The sequence below is a fragment of the Sturnira hondurensis genome, unplaced genomic scaffold, assembly GCF_014824575.4.
Source record: "Sturnira hondurensis isolate 20B ecotype Veracruz unplaced genomic scaffold, ASM1482457v3 Scaffold0011378, whole genome shotgun sequence".
In the NCBI taxonomy this organism is placed as follows: domain Eukaryota; kingdom Metazoa; phylum Chordata; class Mammalia; order Chiroptera; family Phyllostomidae; genus Sturnira; species Sturnira hondurensis.
Genome location: NW_028084009.1, coordinates 1911810 through 1932822, shown reverse-complemented (window position 1 = coordinate 1932822; position 21013 = coordinate 1911810). Strand labels below are relative to the sequence as shown.

The following is a 21013-nucleotide window of genomic DNA, read 5'->3' as shown; positions in this document are numbered from 1 at the left end:
CTGTCTGGCTTTCAGTCTGGCCTCATCGCTTCACTCTTTTGTGACCTTGGACAAGTCCCTTATGAGAGTGGCCCCCAGCTCAGGGTTATCGTGAGACTGGAAACGGGAGCATTCCTGTGGGGAAAGCACTGTGACCAGCACCTGGCGTGCGTGGTAAGGCTCCGTAGTAGTTACTGTACTTTTCCTCCTCCACCACCGCATCGTCATCGTCGTTATCAGTTCTGGGATGTTGCCATGGCTTGGATGTTTGTGCGTCTCCTCCACCCCGCACCCCCCACAATTTCATATGTTGACACCTAAACCCAGGTGTGATGGTGTTCGGAGGTGGGGCCTCTGGGAGGGAATTAGGTCATGAGGGTGGAGTCCTCGGGAGTGGGATTGGTGCCCTCACAACAGAGACCTGCAGAGTTCCCTGCTCCCCTTCCGCCGTGCGAGGTTATCTGTAGTGAGAAGGCTTTTATGAAGAAGTGGGCAGAGTCTGCCGGCACCTTGATCTTGGACTCCCAGCCCCCAGAACTGTGAGGAGTAAGTGCTGGTTGTTTGTAAGGGGCCTTTTTTGTTACCGTGGCCTGAGCCGACTGAGACAGCCCCCGCAGGGAGCTGGGGCAGAGCTGGGCTTGGAGGAGCCCCGTGGCTCGCTCTCGGCCTCTGTCCTCATTACCCTGCTAGGCTGCGCCTTGTTAATTCAGCAAGGGGTATGGAGAGTCTTGTTAGAAAACCCCGAAGTCCAGAGAGTTGCTTGCCTAGAGAGGAGCCCACGAGATATGCAAGAGCGACCGTGTGAAGCTTACTGGGCTGACCTCGTAGCAGGTCCCTGTCCCTCTCCCAGGAGAGTGAACATCAGGCGGGTACCTGTCACTAGGGGCATCTTTGCTTTGCCCCTCGTGGTGTTTCCCTGCCCTTGAAGAACCTCAGTTTCCAGCTGTGTCACTTAGCTGTCCTTCCACCCCACGTGCCGTGTCCTCGGCACTGCTGGCTGATGCAAATGTGAGGAGCCCCTTTCCAGCTGACTCCAGACCCGTGAAGGCTTGGCCATCTTTCTGAATTCTGCAAAGCAGATGTTTCTAAAGGAATGTGCTCTTGCATCTTGAGGTCAGAAGCTACCAAACCACAAGAAAGCACATTCTCAGACTTGCTGTCCACTCAGCCCTCATTCCAGGGCAGCATCTGACCCACAAAGAACAGAGGGGGCCTAATGAAGGGGACCGAGAGAGACATCATTTGGTGTCATCTGCTGGCCCCACAGTCACTCACCAAAACCTGTGCTTTTCACTGTTCTGAGTCATTTGTGCTACATTTACTTTATTTATTTTTAAAAAATTGTTGTTCAAGTACGGTAGTCTCCATTTCCCTTTCACCACTCCCCGCCCCCCCCCCCCATCCCCGCCTCCTACCCTCGATCCTACCCACTTTGGCTTTGTCCATGTGTCCTTTATATATGTTCCTTGATGGCCCTTCCCCTATTTCCCCCACTATCCCCTGCCCCCTCCCCTCTGGTTACTGTCAGTTTGTTCTTTATTTTGATGGTGGTCAGTTTGTCTCTGGTTCTATTTTGCTTGTTTGTTTTCTTGATTAGGCTCCACTTACAGGTGAGATCAGATGGTATTTGTCTTTCACCGTCTGGCTTATTTCACTCAGCATAATGCCCTCCAGATCCATCCATGCTGTTGCAAAGGATAGGAGCTCCTTCTTTCTTTCTGCTGTGTAGTATTCCATTGTGTAAATGTACCAGAGTTTTCTGATCCACTCATGTATAAACTCAAGGTGGATAAAGGACTTAAACATAAGTCACATTATCATAAAAGCCCTAGAGGAGAACATAGGCAGGAAGACCTCAGATATTCTACGCAGCAGTATTTTCACTGGTATGTCCCCTAGAGCAAGGGACATAAAGGAAAGTATAAACAAATGGGACATCATCAAAATAAAAAGCTTCTGTACAGCTAAAGAAAAATATCAGCAAAATGAGACGGGAACCAACTGTGTGGGAAAATATGTTTGCCAATGATACCTTGGACAAGGGTTTGATCTCCAAAATATATAAAGAACTCACCCAACTCCACCCCAAGAAGACAAACAACCCAATTAAAAAATGGGCAAAGGACCTGAACAGATGCGTCCCCAAGGAGGACATACAGAGGGCCCAGAGACATATGAATGGATGCTCAGCATCACTAGCCATCAGAGAGATGCAAATTAAAACCACAGCGAGATACCACTTCACACCAGTCAGAATGGCCGTCATAAACAAATCAACAAACAAGTGCTGGCGAGGTTGTGGGGAAAGGGGGACGCTGGTGCACTGTGCTGCATTTAATTTCCGGCTCCAGATGAGGTTGCTCTCTCGTGATAACCAGTGAATGTTCTTGTGAAGGCATAAGGGGGCCCGAGAAGCAAGATTTATAGGCGGGTCGGCTTCCAGGCCTCCCTCGAAGGCCCTGTCAAACTTTCGTTCTTACCAGCACAGAGCACAGACGTGCAGACGCGGGCTTCCTCCCTTCGTGAGCCATCTGCACGCGCCAGAGGCGTTGCTCATTCAGGATGAGGCGCCAGTGGCTGCAGGACTGCGAGGTCCTCCCTCATCCCCGACCTTGACCCGGGAGAACCCAGAATTTTTGTGCCTTGCATTTACTCGATGCCTAAAAAAGAATTGACTTAAAAGAGATGCAAAAAACAAAAACAAAAACATAACGTCCTCAGCTCCAAGCTTTAATTATTTTTTTCTCTTGAGGAACACAGAATTTGAAAAGTGCTTGAGTTCTTTGAGGCAATGAAGTAGAGAGAGAACAGCGATCAGACCTTACTTCAATACTCAGTTTTTCTCTATGCTCCCTCCCTTTTTCCTCCTCAATAAGCCCATTTTACATAAATAATGAAGCTTTATTTTTCCAGGGGGGAGGGCAAAGATCCTCCTATGAAATAGTCCTGGTTTTACTCAATGCCACCGCGTTGAGAACTGGGTGTATTTTGTCACCGTGGAATACCGTTTTCTTGCCCTGGACCTACTTAACTTTATTTTAGCCTAGATTTTTCTTTTACTTTCTACCTTTTCAGAAAAAAAAAAAAAAGAGGAGCTCTGTTCTTGAGGAATGATGAAACCATTTCCCTGGCTCCTCCCCGCATTCTCGACACCTCTTTAATTTGTTACTGACCCGAGAATCTGGCGAAGCTGAGACCCTGTTTATGAAGGCTGGGCTGAGGCCTGTTTTGCCCATCCAGAATGTCAAAAGTCCGTCTGCGGGTGAAGACAAAGGCGCAGTGGGACTTGGATTTGGGGAAGGAGTCCTTCAGGTGCCAGGAGGACATCTGCCTTGTCCCTTTCGGCTGCCACGACATCAGATCCCTGGCCGGGCACCCAAAGCACAGGGCTTCCCGATCTTTTTACTGTGCGTGCCGAACCCCCGGCTTGATTTTGAGACGGGCTCGTCTGTGGCAGGCGGTTTGGACCTAGGTCCCGGGCCTTCTGCACACCAGCAAATGGGTTTCATCTGAAGCCTGTTAGTTCCACCAGCCCGGGAAAGTTGAAAGGCCACTCCCTGGTGGTTGGTTTCCAAAACCCCGGACAGAGCAGAAGGTCTGTTGCATCAGCCGACGACGTGGAGGCCGCCTCCGAAATGCTCAGCAGCCGGTTCTTATAGATTTCTGGAAGTTGATGGTGCCTTGTGAATTCTCAGCTTTGTTGGATGACCAAAAAAGAACTGACCCCAAGTTGATTAATGCGCCCTCCCTGCTTCTCACAGATGGATTGAGTTGTGGTCTGCCCCAGCACTCGGAGCGGTGGTGGCCAACGGGTGTCTCACGGGCTGTGCTCAGCCTGCGGATATTTTGTTTGGCCCGCGCAGTATTTTCAAAAATATTTGGATTAGATGCCAGTGTTTAAAAACCAGGAGATTGCACATAAAAATACAGATTTCCGGCTTTCCTTGGAAAATCCAAGGATCTGGCTGCCCTGGGCCCCACGTTCTGCATAGTGGCTACCAGACGTCAAAAGTCAAGGTTGGCCCTGCACGGGGACTACTTCCTTTAGACCGACCACGTACTTGGCCTTGCCCTCCCCCGCCGCCCCATCTCCTGGAGACGGGCGATGTGTCCATGGTCATTTACCCGCATGCTTGTGCTCTTGTTCCTCTTACGCTTGGCTGGGCTTGCTCAGTCACGGTTTCCATCTGGACTGGTTGTTTGCATCTATGACCTGTCTTCTGGAAGCATCGCCTATCTCCGCGACTGCCTAACCCAGCATCTGGCGCAAAGTGAGGGCTTTGGAGGTGTTGGCCCCTTTCTACTTTTCTCCCTTCCCCCTCCTTGTGGCCAGGAGGAAGGTTTTCAAAAACGTTTTATTATGAAATATTTTGAACATGTCCACATGGAGAGAGTCACAGTGTACGCATGCACCAACCATTGTCGACTCACAGCCAACTCGTTTTTCTAGGCTTTCATCTGTCACTTCCGTGTCACAGTCGTATTTTGAAGCAAATCCTGGACATCAAAAATCTTAGACATCAAAACCATATCATGTCACGTGTAAAAGAGTATCTCTAAAACAAGGGGCTTCTGAAAAGACAAACCCATCAGCAAGTATGAAGCAATGAAAATTCCTTAATACCAAGAAAGTGTGCAAACTATCCATGGAACTGGATATCCCATGAAATGCCCAGTTTAAACTTCCACGTGTGATTGTCTCATACAGAAAATTCAGACTTTTTCTTTGTTTTATTTGTATTACTTTACAAAGGCCTCATCAGGATTCAGACGAGGCCTATACCTTGCAAGCAGATGCCTTGGTTTCTGAGCCTGTTTCCATCTGGAGGGGCTCCCTTCAGATTAAATAGCATAATCTCCCTTTGTTTGTCGTCATTAACATTTGAAGAAACCAGGTTGTCCTGTAGAATTTCTCACACTCTGGCTTTTACCACTGAGGTCCCCACGTGAGGTTCCCCGTGTTCCTCTGTCCATTCTTTCCTGTAATTTGGCCATTGATCCTAAAGCAGCAATTTTTAGCCGGTGTGCCTTGAGAATTTTTAAAACATGCAACCCCTGACTATTTAGCATGGGCACTGACCTCTTTTCCTTTAGATGGTCAAATTAAAAAAAATGACAACAGTCAACACAATAGCTGTCCCATGTGAATGAGTCAAAATTATTCCCGCTTTTTGGTCGGATCAGCAATAAATGTATTTTTCAGTGCGCCATGAAATGACAAAGGTGGAAAGTTGCCATTTTAGAGGCTTGAATGGCTTGGGTTCAATTGGTTTTAGCCAGACTGCCTCACAGAGGGTGGCGTGTCCTTCTGTCCTGTAGCACAGGGTGTCAGGTCCCTCTCTGGGTGACGTCTCTTGACAGTTAATGCCTGCCTCCACTTGTTCAGTGGCGCCCTAACTGCAAAGTGGTGACACTCTGGTCTCACTGTGCCTCCCCTTCCTCTTCCGGTAGCTGGGAAACTTCTATAAAGAGAGACTTCCCTTCAGCGACAATGGCAGAATTCATATAGAAGCAGCAGGATGAATGCTTGATTCTTTCCCTTTAGTTACCAGTTTTTAAGATAATGGGTTGGTTCATTAACATCCCCCCATTAGGGTTTTGTTGTTTTTTTTTTTTGCGAAAGCGAGGAGGGGTACTATTATGAACTCCCAGATGGAAGCATAACTGATGTTTCAAATTTAACTGGACTTTTCTTGGTAGTTCCTTTTGTCCTTATCATCAGAGAGATCTAGATGCTACGACTTCCCCTTTCTTCCCACTGGCTCAGCGATGCACGCAGCTCCTCCGAGGCTTCGGGGAGAACTACCTAAATACTTGTGGCGTTGAGGCATCTGTAAGTGTGGCTGAACAGTAGCTGGAGTTTGCTGGGCAGGGGAAGTTGTGTACTGATGAGGACGTAAGGGGAGGCAGTGCTAATGGAAATCCAAAGTAAAAGCGTCTGGAACAAGATTGGTGTTTGGTTTCTCATGTAAGGGTACAAGCAGAAGAGGTCAGGGCTGCTGAACTGGCCCCTTGGTGCCAAGACTAGGCCCTTTCTGTCTTATCATTCCCCCATTCTTAGGGGGTTGTCCAGAACGGCTCCTGGATGTGGGGAGAGGACAGGAGGAAGGAGGAAGGAAGGTATGCCCCTTCCCCATAAAGGTATATAACTCAGAAATCACACCTAGCTCTTCATCGGATACCTTATTGGCCAGAACTTTGTCATGTGATCACAGTGAGCTGCAGAGGAGGCTGGGAAATGTAGTTTATGTATTTACATTACCCAGCCATGTGCAGAGTTCAGACCTGTTCTTGTGGAAGACAGGGAGAATGGATTTGGGTCTCCGCACAGGAAGTGCGGAGAATAGCTCCAAAAGGAGGTGGGCTATTTTGTATCTTCAATATTCTCAGGGGTCTCTTTATCTATTCCACAAATATGTATCCCATGTGCCAGGTATAATCTTCAGGTCCCGGGGACACAGCAGTACATAAAACAGGTGAGGTCCCTGCCTTCACGGAGTTACCTCTTAGTTTACCCAACAAACAGCTCTTTACATGTATTACAATGTCAGAGGGTCACAGCACCTCAAAGAAATCCTAAAAGGCCTTAAATGGCCAGTTATTGCTGACTCTCCTCAAATTCAGGGTCAGTTCAGGGACCCCAAATGTTTTCTTATTACCTTTTTGCCCGAAGCAGGGTTTCTCAACCTCAGCACTGTCGACATTTGGGGCCGGAGACCTCTCTGTTGTGGGGCTGTCCTGCGCATTGTAGGATGTTTAGGAGCATCCCTGGCCTCCACCCACCAGAGGCCAGCAGCACCCCCCACCCCCACCCCAGTTGTGACAACCAACCAACTCTCCAGGTGTTGCCCAGTGTCCCCTGGGGGAAGACTTGCCGCCAGTTAAGAACCACTGTCCTGAAGGACTTAGTGCCTGATTTCTGTGAAATCAACAGCTTTATAACACTGAGTGTTGACCCAACAATGTGATTTTGGGGGAACAGGGCACGTGTCTGCTCTATAAAAAGGCTATTTGTAGACCAGAGACTTTGTAGAATTCTCTGGGTGTGTGAAGCCACCAGAAATCAGTTTCTTGCTGCGCACACTGTGTTCCCTGGTGAGTGCTTAGGACAGTGGCTTCGGAGCTGGACTTAGAGAGTCTCATCACCTCTTCCTGGCCTGTGGCCTTGGCCGAGGTGTCCCACAAATGCCAGGGAGGGCTGGCTGTGCGGACAGAGCCTCTTCCAGCATGGCCATGGGGCTGGCTGCCTCAGGGAGCCAGCTGCCAGGAGGCATCCTTTCTAGATAATTTGCCTTCCTGGTTTGCTTCTGACCACCTGGTGCCTGTTCATGCGTGCACACCTACTGTGTGCTGGGCTTAGTGCCAGGTGCCAGGACACAGCAGTGAACCCAGTGGGTGAGGCCACTTCCCTTTCCACCACAAAGCTCTCTAGCGGGGAGAGCTGTTAATTAGAAGTTGGCCAATAAAACATAAGAATTTCAGATGGGGCTCAGGGCTCTGAATGAAATAAATGAGGTAACGGTGGGGGAGGTACCTTCAGAGGGGACAGTCAGGGACAGCCTCCCTGAGGAAGGGACCTGGATCTGAGAGTTGAAGGAAGAGCTGGGGGAGGAAATTCCAGGCAGTGGGAGCAGCATGTGCAAAGGGCCAGAGCTGGGAAGATTCCTGTGTGCAGGGGCAGGAGGAGGCCTGGTGTCGCTGAGAGCGTGACCAGGAGGTGATGCTTCCGGGAGGCTCTGAGGGCAGGCCAACCACAGCGAGGCTCACAGGCCCCGAGAGAGGTTTGCATTTGATCGGGGAGGGAAGGGAAGCTGCCGGCAGGTGGAAGGTTGCAGTTTGGCGGGTATGTCCACCAGGCCAGCAAGCACAGGAACTAATTATGATGTAACAACCATCCCTCCCCCTTAATGGGCACCTTGGGAAGGCAGAACCTCTCATCACTGCATCACAGCCATGAAACCAGCCAGAGAGGGAGCCGTCTGTCTCTAGTCACAGGGCTGGAGGCCCGCAAGCTGAGCTGGTGGGGGCACATGTGCGAGAAAGTGATCTAGAGTCGATTCGGAAGTGGAACAGAGCTCTTATTATGGGCCCTTTCACTCCCTGTGTTTTATGAGACTCCAGAAAATGGGCTTTCGCTCCAGACCCATGGTCTGACTGCTCAGGAGTCTTAGGTTCATCTGGTGCTGCCAGACACTCCGAACCCCCTGCTCTGTTCCCACAGCCCCTCTCTGTACAGCTCCCAAAGGAGCCTCGGGTGTGGCCTGAGGTTACTTCGTGGCTGTGAGCCCTCTGAAGCAAGTGCCTGTCAGCCTCATCCTCAGCGTCGTCTTTGTCTGTCCAGGGCCATGGAAATGTCCCAGTCTCTGCCTTTGGGACATGACAAGCCTCGTTCAATGTCTTCTCACCGTTCCAGGCTTGGGCCCTCTGCGTAGGTGCCGCAATGCCCCTGGTTGTCAGGGAGCCTGTCTGGGCCACCCAGACACCCTGCTGAGTATGGGGTGTTGATGGCAGTCTCGTCGATATCCGCAGACACTCAGCAGTGACCTGAATGTCTGTTAATAAGATACAGCCACACCAGGGAGTCCTGAGCAGCTGGGGCCAGGAGTGGATGGGGACCTTTTCCTGTTTGTATTTTGATACTGTTGGGGTTTTTTCGCTGCTTTGTCATATGCAAGCATCATTTAAATTCTTTTAAAGAAAAAGTTACACGTTTCAGGTCCTAGAAATGACTGTCGAGGCTACTATAAAAAGTGGAGATTTAGAAAATGAAAGCTCTCAGTTCTGCTTAGGGGTGTGTCCCCACCCTCTGGGGGTAATCTTCCTTTCCCCCCGCCTCTGTCAGCCTTGAGAGGAGGGCCCAGGGGCTGTGCTGAGACTTTCTTACCTCCGAACCTTTGCCCACATCTTTACTTCCACCTGGAAAGCTGCCCCCCCCCCCCCACACACACACCCTTTCTGGCCCTTTGAAATCAGACAAGCTCTCTTCTCTCGGGGCGGGGGTGGGGGAGGCCTCTTCCTCTGAGTCCGGGACACCTGGTTTCTCGAGGTGGCTATTTCTCATATACGCCTTCCAGGCATTTCTATGTATTTTTTCGCCTCTGCTTCAAGTCCAGCTCTCTGGGTGACAAGGACCACTGTCTCTGACTCATCTGGGATGCTGGTGCCCCCGGGCTGACTTTGCACATAGTAGGCCCTTGATGGGATTTACTAATATTCCCCTTTGCTCAAAGCCTGGCTCAGCTCCCTGCGTGTGAGACACCCAGCAAACCTTTGTGGGGCTGAAGGACTGCCCAAGAATGAAGTGGAATATCATGGACTGCCTGAGGTCTAAATGATTTAAAACTATCCATCAGCACACATCATCAACAATACTTATTTTTAACAGTAATAATAACAGCTAATACTTAGGTGGCACTTGTGGAAGACTTTGCTATTTTAATTCATTGAATCCTAACAACAGCCCGATGAGGCAAGGACTGTTATTATTCCCATTTTATAGATGAGGACACTGTAGCTCAGAGAGGCGAAGTAACTGGCCCAAGGTCACACAGCCAATGCGTAAATTTGCAGATGGTCTTTATCTAGACTTTTCCTTTTTAAGAAAAGATGCCACACATGTCTTTGGGAGTAGGGGAGTACAAATATAAAACACCGTGGCACCTGCTGGTGAGGCTCACACACATATAAAAGCCGGGAGACAGCCAGTGTCCCCGTCCTAGAATTCAGGCCTCCACGAGACAGCTTTGGAACCTAGGGCCGTGAACTTGTCAAAGGCCTGAAAAAACCTTGAGAGATACAGTGTGGGGGTGGGGTAGAGGGACCACTATCTAACTCCAGGAAGAGAACGTCAGCTGGCGCCCTTTAAGGTTAGAGCAAAATTGAAATCATATTTACTGTGAGCAGTGGGGCTTGGCATGATCTGGCCCAGAGTCTCTGCAAGTCAAAGTGCTGGGCACCCGCAGGGATGTCATGGGGCCGCAGGGAAGGATGCGGATCCACACCTGAATGGCGAGGGAGGCTGCAGCTGGTCCCGGGCCCCCTCTCCTCACCATGCTCTCCAGGCCTTGGGCTGGACAGGGGCTGCTGCCGAAGACCAGGCTGGGGCACCCTCTCCAAAACGTGCTGGCCACTGGGCCCACTAGAAAATCTATTCTCGGTCCAGCCTGCAGTGTTGCCCAGGGCCCGGCCATCCAGAGGTTGTTGTGACAGCAAACCCGAGCGCCATGGAAACGATTGTGCAACCCCAGAAGCAGGCTGCCTGCAAAGCAGGGCAGTATCAGCTTGCTCCCAGCTCCGAGCTCCCAGCTCGGTGCTTCATTCTCTCTCCCCTCCCACTCCTTGTCACTCTGCTGTGCTTGGCGTGGGCTCGCTCTGGACCCAGCAGTGCCCCTTTTGCAGGGAGACCTGCAAGCTTGCTCCCCCTTTTGATGCCAAGAGGCTGGCGCAGCTGGTACATGTGTCCCCTCTTCTGGCTGCTGTCTTCTAGCTCCCTGCTCCTCCTGAAGATAATGTCCCCATGGGCCCAGCTGGTGCAGAGCAGGAGGTGGCCAGGGACCCCCCGGGATAGGCACCCGAGCTGGCTAGGCTTCTCTCTGTGGACAGCACACTGTCTGCATCCTGGACCTTGCCGAAGCTCCTTCCTCGCCAGCAGGGCCTCCCTCCTGCTGTGGTCCAGGCGTTTCTGGGGGCGGAAAACAGAAACCAGCTCTGTGTTTTCCAAGCTGCCAGGCTTCTGAGAAATTCAGGCCTCAGCTGCGGCATGGGAACTCCCTTCTTCTGCCCACCCCCGACCTTCCAGGAAAGGGGCTGCCCATTCCCTCCAGGCAGGCTTCCCATTGCGATGAGGGAGAAGGCTCTGGGGAGGGGCTTTTGCCCCTTGGACAGTTGCCACCCTTTGGTCACTGGGTCTTCCCAGGTCTAGTCCCCCAGCTGTTTGATGCCAGAGCTCGGGTCCAGGGGCTCAGCCCAAGACGGCTTCTTGGTGCCCGACTGTGGCCAGGCCCACCCTGGAAGGAGTTTCCTGACCTCATTGCAGGCCTGGGCACCTGCTGCTTTGAGGGGTTCCTAGCTGGTCAGGGTCCCCTCTGTGTGGCTGGTGTCGGCAGAGGGGCAGGAGGGTGAGCAACCTGTTTAAGGTCATTCTAGCTGAAAGGCGAGTGTCTGGTAAGACTGGAGCCCCTCCCGTGGGTGCTTTGAATTTCCAAGAGGGGCCACTCCTGCCGGCGGGAGTCTCTTAGGGAGACGTGGGGCTGGGATGTCGTCATGTGGACCTGGCAACTCCTGTTGGTGTTTCGGTGAAGTTTAGCATCCTGGCCCAGAGTTCTTGCACTTCAGTCAGCTCCACTCAACACATTTGCTGAGTGTCTACTATGTGCCGGGCAGAAAACAAGTCAAAGCCCTCATTTAGTGACTTGCACTGTGGTTTGCAACATGGCCCTGTGTGTGTGTGTGTGTGCATGCGCTCACACGGGCACCGAGGAACAGCCAGTGGCTGCTGTGGGCAGGAGAAATATCTAGTGATTAGGTCTAACCAGGTTCTCCTTGAACTTCAGGGGTTAACTCTGGCCACTTCAGACCTGAACGAAAGCTTCTGTCTTTGCCATTAAACCAGTATTTATTGGCAGGGCAGGGGCAAGTGGTTTTAAGTCTGCACCCTGGAATCACCGCCTGCTTTAAATCCTGGCTTAGCCCCCTGCAGACGGCGTGGCTCTGAGCAAGGCCCTTCAGCAACTGGAGCCTTGGTTTACTGAACTGCAAAGGGGGAATAAAACAACACCTACTATGGGGCCTTGTGAACTCGGAGTGGGTGACACATGCGTGAGGAGTTCCTGGGCCAGGACCTGGCATGGAGTAAGCACTCTGTCCGCACCAGCCACCAGTGTGATTTGTCAACACCTGTGACCAGCAAGGTAAATAGGTGCTGGTCGTTTCCAGGTCTTTGCCATCACAGACAGTGCTTTCTAGAATGTTCTCTCTCTGTCCCAGTACACGCACACAGAGGCGTTTCTGTAGGGTTGTACCTCCTGGTGGCATTGCCTGGTTCCTGGGGCCACACCTCCGCCCCTCAGCAGACAACACCAAATTGCCTCCTAGAGTGGCTCTACCTGTTGACACTCCCATCAGCATGCAGAAGTCACTGCATGGCCCTCCGTCCCCACCTCCATGGTGGATACAGGGAGATTTTTAAACTGGTTGGAGAAGCTCATGTGTGAAATGGTATCTTTTGAGGCAGAAACGTCAGGGGCGGGGACCCGCAATCTGCACTTGAACAAGCCCTCCTGGTGATTTGATGTCCTCGAGTCTGAAGTGACGGTTCAGGAAATCTTTTTCTACCCTGATGTCATAAACAGCGTCTCCTGTATCCAGTCTTACCTTTCACACCGAGGTGTGTAATCCATGTGGAGTTGGCTCTTTCGTGTCCAGTGTGAGGGAAGGTTCTAATTTCACTGTTTTCCGTGTGGCTCGCTCGTTGTCCCGGGCCATCTGCCGAGCAGTCTGTCCTTTCCGCACGGGCCTGTAACCCACCGGCATTGGGAAGATGATTCCCGCAGAAGTGTGGGCCGCCTCCCGGTCCCCCAGCCTTGTACCCCAGACAGGCTTTTCTACCCCCCAGTAATAGTGCCTCATTCCAGCAGCATCGCAGGTGTTCGCGATTCCTGGCCGGCACAGTCACCAGCTCGCTGTCCCCAGAAGTGTCTCAGCTGTTCTTGGCTTTCTGCTTTTCTGCGGGAAGAACGTGCTCGAGTCAGTTCTCAGGCCCCACATCACAGTGTTGGATCTTGGCCTCAACTTGAGATTGCCGAGTCTCTGGATCAGACATGGGAAAAGCAGGCATTGCACAGCATTGAGTTTCTGTGGGTTTTTCTACAACCTGCCCCAGGTCACCTTTCATAACTGAAATGCAGGTTGAGCCACCTCTCACAGCGGCTTGCTGTCATTCTCAGCCACCGACTCTGTCGCGTGGGATGGGACGCACCTGAGGAGTTCACAGCGGTCCTGCAACCCATTTTCCCCTAGAAGCTTTGTGGCCTCCGCGGATATGTGCTCAGGGTTGGGACAGTGGGGGGCTTTCATTGGAAAGGCCCCCCATCTCTGAGCATCTTCGGTTTCCTGAGGATACGCCACTTTTACAACATAACTCCAAGATTCATGAGGCACTAGCCCTACCCTACCTTCTTGGGGTGTGCCCCAGGCCTGGCTTGTGGTCCCAAAGGGTCCAAGCCACTCTTCGCTTCTTAAATCTCATCCCCAGCTTAATGAGAGTGAACAACACATGTGTTAGCTCGCATGCTATACGGTGGTTTCTACCGTGTAACCTGGTAAAAGTTAGGTCTTCCAAAGACCAGCCTTTGCTCAGAGGTGCGTGCAAAGAAGCAGGTGTTGGCTGCCAGACTATACTTGCAAAAGAATTCCCACCTTCCAGTAGCTGGAGCCCGACTCTGTGGGTTTGAATCAGGCTTTGCTGCTTGGTGACTGTCTCACCTGGGTATGTGACTTAATCCCTCTGTGCCCGTTTCAGCATTCATTCACTCACCCATCCCTCCATGAAGTTTTTACTGACCACCTACTATGTGCTGGGCTCTGTCCTGGGTGCCGGCTGTGTGCAGGGAATGAGAGATGAGGGTCCTGTCCTGGTAGGGCTATTACAACCCAGTGATACAGGATCCTTGTAGCCTGAGCCACGCTCCCCCCTCCCAAAACCCAGGACCCATCGCCGTGGTAACCATGTACAGGGCCTATATTAGTGTCCCTTCGGGGTTCACCCCGGTCCATCTTTGGCTGTTGGCAGGCGCTAACAGAACTGTAGGTTTGCCCTAAGTGAGATGATGTATGTGGCGGCAGGAACAGAAGGTGCCCACTAAGTGTGGCTTCGTCAGCCTGTGCACACGTGTCCTTTAGGAACCGTGGAGATGACCTTGGCCACCTGCTTCCTGTCTTTCCGGGGGACGTCGCTGGCCAGGCCTTGAAGAGTGGTTCTCTGCCTCCTGCCCTCAGACCCCCCGCCCCCCTGGCCTGTGGATGGCGGGTCTGCACCCTGAAGGCTCACTGTGGAGGGTGGGCCTAGGGGAACGCTCTGGATCACAGCCCCAGAAAGCTGGCTTTGGGGACGAGGCCTGTCTTGTGTTGCTTGACCAGCATAGCACAGATGTGTGTCCCTAGAGGTTAGGTCAGACCGGGTACCCTCCTCCTGCCACTTTCTGGGCTGCAAGCTGCCTGTTGTCCCCATCTGCCAATCACATGCCCTCCTCCCAGTTAGCACCTCAGCTTCCCACTCGAAACCGGAGCCTCAGAACTGCCATGTTTACTCATCCCGAGAGCTGGGGACAGTTTGGAGCACAGTGTGGCACACTTTTCTCGTAAACTCTGAGGTCTTGCTGGTAAGACGTCTGGGCGGCTGGGTGCTGTGTGGCCCGCTGCTGGGGCTGGCTTCCGGAGGCCTCTGGTTTGCAGAGCTTTGGTGACTCAGGGCAGCCAGTGCACCTCGGAGCGTGGCCAGGGAGGGGCCCCTCTCTGCAGGATGTGAGAGTGTACCCCCCGAGAGCACAGCCGACCTCAGGCCCACCCACTCTGAAAATGCAGAAATAGCTCCCCAGGTGAAAGTGCTTTGGTGAAGGGGGGTGGCCGGGCCGTCTGTTCCGGCAGCCTATTAACCAAAGGTTCCCTGTGTGGTGGGCTGGTGTGCACGAACCATGAGAACAGGGGCAGCTGCTGGTGCATGTTTTGTTAGCTTGGTGCTGTGCCCGCTGACTCCATTGCACAACGTTTGAGACGCTCGCTAATATTCCCATTTTGCAGCTGCGGAAACCGAGGTTCAGTGGTTGGCACGCACCCTCCCCCCCAGTAAATGGAGGGTGCTCACTGTGTGCCAGACACTGAAGCACCTGTCATGTGTTGCCTCGTTGGTTCCTTCAAACACTGTGGGAATCCCCTGTGAAATTCTCAGGAAGGATTACTTTCTGCCTTTGACGGGAGGGTGCGGAGAGGACCAGGCTCATCCAGACAGCAGAACGTGCTTGCTGGGGTCCTGATGCCAGCAGCCTGGCTCCTGACAGTGTTTCCCCACAACTCTGCCCCCTCTGAGGGGCGGGGGATGCTTGTAAGGGCACTAGTGCTATCCTCTGGGCCCTATCCTCATGGCCTGACCTATCCCTGATCACTTCCCAAAGGCCCCGTCTCCAAATGCCATCACTTTAGGGGACAGGGCTTACACAGCAATTTGGGGGGACACCGTTTGGTCTACAGCAGGGACTGAATAGGTAGGAGGTTTGATCCAGGGGAGGGGTCAGGAGTTTAGACTCTGTCTGCCAGTCCTGGGAGAGTTACCGTATCTCAGGGACACCTGGTGTACTGCCACACACATGCATTCCTTGTTGGTCACTCTGAATTAAGAGTGACGGTGGCCTTTGAACTGAGTGCATAAGTGTCAGGGCAGGACCTGTGACCCTCACTTGGAGAAATTTACGAGATCTGGTCCCTGCTCGAGCCTGGCGGGATTTCCTTCTGGGAAGCCAGTGGCTTCTCTTGCCTTGTGAGCCTAGAAGGGATAGGCTGAGTGGCCCAGGGGGTCCCTGCTTTATCTTGCTGTTTCCCCACAGGCTCTTGGCTGAACCAGGAAGGTGAAGGGCGCTTAGCCCTGCACTTGACCTCTCCCTCTCTTTCGCCCAGGCCGGCAGGTGGGTGGGCTTATGCAGGGTTGGGCCCCATAGGGAGGTCTTGCCAAGTACGTGTAGGGAGAGACCGGAACTCACAGGCAGTCTGCAGGTCCATCAGCTCTCACGGCTGAGGGACTCAAGAGGGAGGCAGATGTGGCTGAAGCCTTTTGGGGGAGAGGGCACCGTAAGCCAATGCGGACGACAGATGGGAAGGCGGCACGAGAGGGAGAGTGAAGGAGTCGGGATGCCCTGGGACAGGACCCGCTTATGTTGGGCTTAGGAAGTGTGTGGTTGCACGTTGAGCTGCTCAGGACACAGAATGGTCTGGAAGGTGAATTCATGGGAGGGTGAGACGGAGGCCGGGCTGGAAGATTCAGTAGATATCCAGTCAACCCCTTCCGAGCCACAGGGGCCACAGCGGGTTTGGAAGGAAAGGTCTCCGGGGGTGGCGGTGGTGGGAGGGGCTTGGACGTGTCCCCAGTGGCCACCAGGATGTTGTGCGTGATTCTGTGACATGAGGAAAGCAGCTCAGGACAGAAACGCTGCTTGCTGCTCCAGGCTTCCACCTGCTAACCCACCTGGAGGGACGAGCCGCCCTGCCCCAGCCTCAGTGCTGCCGTCGTGCGGGTGCAAAGACAAGTCCACTCAAACACCATCACACAAATAAATGCTCAGTTAGTGCCTCCAACCCCCAACGAGAACGATGGCTTCCCAAACAATTAGGTATTTATTTTATCATCTCATTTGTGGTCACAGGCTGCTTTGTGGGTTTGGATTGCTGTTTCTTTCCAGAATGTCAACTGGATGTAGCAACAAGTGCTTTTCTTTTGTTTCCTTTTTTTTTTTTTAAGGCAACAAGTTATTTTGCAGTCCTTGCTTTGTGGCTGAGGCTGCTCAGCAGAGGTTTGGGGTCGAGGCCATGATGAAATGTCTGGAGAGCAAGGAAGCAAGCAGTGGTGTGTTCAGAATGCCTTCCTGTGGTCGCCGCCTTGGAGCGGTGTGGTTGCCTGATCGGAGAGGTGCAGCGTAGCTGTGTGAGAGCAGATGACATTCTGCTGACTTGGGGAAAAGGCCTGGGCAGAGGGGCGGGCAGGGAGCTGGGCTCCGGTCTGAGTTTACACAGTTGGTTTGTCCTTCCTTCTAGGGCCACGTGGCTTGGACAAAGTCCAGATTGTCTCTCCCTTGACTTAAGCTGATGTGTAATTATGGAAACAGTGGGCAGTAGATAAGACAGTAGCGTGTCCCATACTGGTTGGGAGGCACCTCAGTGTTTTTGTTGCAGGACCATCAAACTGAATGTACCTTCGCCAGACCTAATTCCCATCAGCTCCGTGTCCCAGACGCACACAGGTTCCCCCACCTAATTTCACCTATGTCGCTACTCTCAAAAGGCTGCAGGCTGGTCATGGCATTAAATTAGTTAAGGTGACAGTTTCTTGGGTCTGTAAAGGCTGTATTTTATCTGTTGACACCTTATGCTTTCATGTTAATTATCGATGTTGATTAAGCATTGAACCTGGTCCAATCTGTATCCTAAATTGACTCACAAGCCCAGTGGGACAATCCACCAGCTCATGCCTAGGGTTGTAAAAATTCGACCTCACTACATAGGTCTTTAGCTGTAGCATCACAAACCACCCCCAAGTCAGGCAGTGGTTCTAGGACCAGCGGGGGCCCACCCTGTCTGCGGGAGGGTTCGTCAGTGTCCTGTAGGTGGCCCATGGCAACGCCAAATGCTGGAGCGCCATGGAGCTGGGGCCCGAATTCAGCTCTGCCCAGCGCCAGGGGCTGCGCCCGTACCAATCACTGCCTCTTTTCCTGCCTCAATACAGTGACCTGAGAAATGGGCTTCCCACCAGCGGCCCTGAGACGGTGGCAAAGGTGTGAGAGGGCCCCAGAACCGCCACCTGCAATGAAGGAGGCTCGGGGATGGGCTGCTGCTTGAGTTGAATTTTGAGTCTCAGCTGAATTAAAACAAGGCCCTTCCTCCGGCTCTTTTTTCTCCGTCTTCCGCCAAGAGACAGACAATTAAAGAGTGAAACTTCATGACTAAACAGGAAGCTGTGCCCCAAGAGGCCACAGATGAGCCGATGGGTTTGGTGCTTTGTACCGAGGCTGAACTCGGGTGACGAGGGGCAGGGAGAGGAGACACAGGCAGAGCAGGCTTGGCTCCTTGGGGACCGGCCTTCTGAGTCCACTGAGACTCCCCTCAAAGCACCCACGTACTGGCCAGTGGGTGTGGAGAGCCTGGTCCCTGGGTCCACCCACCCCACCCCCAGGCCCCTGGTTCCAATTACTGCTCCAAGGGTGTGTGACCTTGGAGTGTGCTCCTGGCCCCGATAGGTGCTCAGCACTGCTTGAGTGGATGCGTGTGGATGGGGAGGAAATGTCCCGGCCACTATGGCCCCTTGGAGCTGGCTTTCTCTAGGGGTAACCACCGAGCCAAACACTCTACCTTAAGGCCCAGTCGCATCCGCCCTGCTGGTCGGCGGAGACCAGGGCCCCAGCACCTCGAGGGACCCTGCAGTGATGTGCGCGGGAGGCTGGAGGTTTTTGTCCCCGGATGATGTATTCTGAGGGCAGAGCCAGAAGCAGTTGTGTGTGGAGGGATGTGGGCTGCGACCAAGATGGGCCTGAGCGACCGGAAGTAGGGAGTGTGTTTCCTATGATGGGGACCAAGTAGAACAGGGCGTTTTGGGGGGGGGGGTAGTGAGTCAGGGGATTGCTTTGCGCCCTGAGATGCCCGGTGGGCAGTTCGAGCTCTGAGTCTGGAGTTCAGGCTCAAGTTCCGGTCTGGAGAACATCAGTGTGGCCACTGCCAGGATACAGGTGGTATTTTAAGGCTTTCTGCTCCTGGGTTTGGACCAGGCCAGCGTGGGAGGGAGGGACAGTAAGGGGGNGTGATGTGCGCGGGAGGCTGGAGGTTTTCGTCCCCGGATGATGTATTCTGAGGGCAGAGCCAGAAGCAGTTGTGTGTGGAGGGATGTGGGCTGCGACCAAGATGGGCCTGAGCGACCGGAAGTAGGGAGTGTGTTTCCTATGATGGGGACCAAGTAGAACAGGGTGTTTTGGGGTGGGGGGGTAGTGAGTCAGGGGATTGCTTTGCGCCCTGAGATGCCCGGTGGGCAGTTCGAGCTCTGAGTCTGGAGTTCAGGCTCAAGTTCCGGTCTGGAGAACATCAGTGTGGCCACTGCCGGGATACAGGTGGTATTTTAAGGCTTTCTGCTCCTGGGTTTGGACCAGGCCAGCATGTGAGGGAGGGACAGTAAGGGGGATGCCTGAGGGCCACAGCTCCTGGAATTTTGGAGAGTGCATGGTCCCAGCTCTGCTATACCAGCTCCTCGGGAGGGAGGGGGTCCCTTTGTCCTGGGCTGCTGCCCCCACCAGGCCCACCCTTGCTGCAGCCCAGCATTTGGGTGGGAAGGCCTGTGACTGCAGAAACGGGTTGAGGGAGTGTGCAGTGCCGTGCAAGTGCATGTCCTGGAAGAAGCCCCCTGGTCTCTCTCCTGGTGCCAATCAACAGGCATCTCGTAAACGGCCATCACCTCCTGGAAGAAGCAAACCTCAAACTATTTCTAAAGCAGACACTCCAAGCGGACCCTGGCCTTGCAATTTGAAGGGGAATGAAAGCCTACGTGTTTTGAAAGCTGTAGGGGAGTCGATAGTGATTTAACGTTGGAGAGAAAATGGGATGGGAGTGAAAGGTTTCTGAAGTAGGCTGCTGCTGGCTCCTTTGGAAGTGCCTTCGGTGCTCGGAATGGGCAGGGGCTATAAAAATAGTCACTTTAAGAAAAAAACAAAACTGTGGACCAGAGAGACAGGAAGAAAGTCGACATTCTTAGGAGTTTGCATGTCCACTCTCTCACTACCAAGAATAGAACGGGGTCAAATTCAGAATCCGTGAGAAGCCTGAAGTGGGATTATCTCTGAGTAGATCCCTAACAAAGTTCTTATCGGTTGTCTAGGATCGGAAACTCCAGGACATAGCCAGCAGCATGAAAACAAACAAAACCCACCATGATTTTGCTAATGCACTTGGAGCACAGAGACCCCCATTTCTTTGCATACAGTCCCTCATCTCAGCGACTGTCACCCTGGTGTGGGGTTCATCCTGGTGCGGATGTTAGGGAGACACCGGATTTGGGCAGAGGGTGAGTGAGGTTCTGTGCTGGGTTCCGAGTGGCCCTAAATAGAAAGACTCATGAAATGGATGTTGTCAGCATGAGTCGGAAGCGTAATAGGTAGAGGTCGAACATGACGTTTTTTTCTTCTTCTCAAAAATGGTTTTGCAAATCTTTTTCAGAGCTGATAGACACACACCTTAGCTGGATACAAAACATATTATGAAACAGAATGACTGTGATCTTTGATCCGAGAAATCAAAGTTAAAGGTAATTCATATCTTCTGCCTCTCCCTTTGTTTTCCAGCTGTGTGTTTTCTTGACTTGAAATTTTTTTTTTTTTAGTAAAAGAAAACTTAACAACCTGAAGTCCATCCTCACAGACACCATTTCCTGTTTTTAAGGGCCGGACCCCCACCGCTTCACCAGGGGCTCCCCGGGGGGGACAGCACCCCTGGCATTCTCTGGGTCTGTGAGGCTGGGGCTCAAGGTTGGGGCGGGAAGGTGGGGGATGAGGCTCTGGGAATTTGCATGCTCTCCCAGGGAGAATGTGGCTATGTCATGCCCCTCTCTGAAAGTTCTGCTCCTGTATTTTATCACCTCCTTTCGGGTTTTGTGCACTTTGCTTGGTGTCGCCAGGGAGGCAGGCTGTCCGTCAGTGGTGGGGCGCCCTGCGCTGGGGAAAGAGGGCGGGCAGGTAGATAAGAGGGTATGACTCTCCAAGTTCACCATGCTTAGCTGTATCCAATCTTGACCTCGTCATCTCACCGGGCTGCTGGGCCCAGGACAGAGCTGGTTTCCCACCGAGCGCGACACAGCCCCTCGCTGAGTGTCGGGCTGTAGACCCCCATCCCTAGACTCTGGGGCCTGGGCCCCACAGAAGCGCCTGGCAGCTGGTCGACGCTACGATGCAGGCAGCTCTGTGGGGTGCAGTCCCTCTGTGAGGGACAGTAGGTCCCTCTCTGTGCCGCCATTGCCATTCTGCAGCCCTCTGCCCACCCTGATCAGGCTCAGTTACACCCAGTGCCCAGCACATGGCAAGCACTCACCGGAAGTCAGCCAGCGTCCGCCATGCCTCCTGACACCTCCCCGGATCCCTGGGCTGGGGCTTTTGAATGGTCGCTTTGTCCGTGCAAGTGGGCCCGTTGCGTCACAGGCCGGACCCAGAAGTCCTTAGCAGGATCATGCTTACAGCCCGCTCTGAAAATGCAGTAAAAATGATCCTTAGATGCCACACCTTGGAGCACACACCGTGGAGGT

The 21013-nt window shown here is 53.0% G+C and overlaps 1 protein-coding gene across 3 annotated transcripts in view; it reads left to right on the top strand.

The window, feature by feature from the left end:
- Positions 1-21013, top strand: part of NFATC2 (nuclear factor of activated T cells 2) — a 128841-nt gene that overhangs the window by 97166 nt on the left and 10662 nt on the right. The window contains exon 10 of one of the 3 annotated variants that reach the window (XM_037059907.1): positions 19936-20023. The exons of the other annotated variants lie outside the window; for them this stretch is intronic. Coding sequence (XP_036915802.1) covers positions 19936-19979 — 44 coding nt within the window. The 3' untranslated portion in view covers positions 19980-20023. The remainder of the gene's footprint in view (positions 1-19935; positions 20024-21013) is intronic. 3 annotated transcript variants of the gene reach the window in all.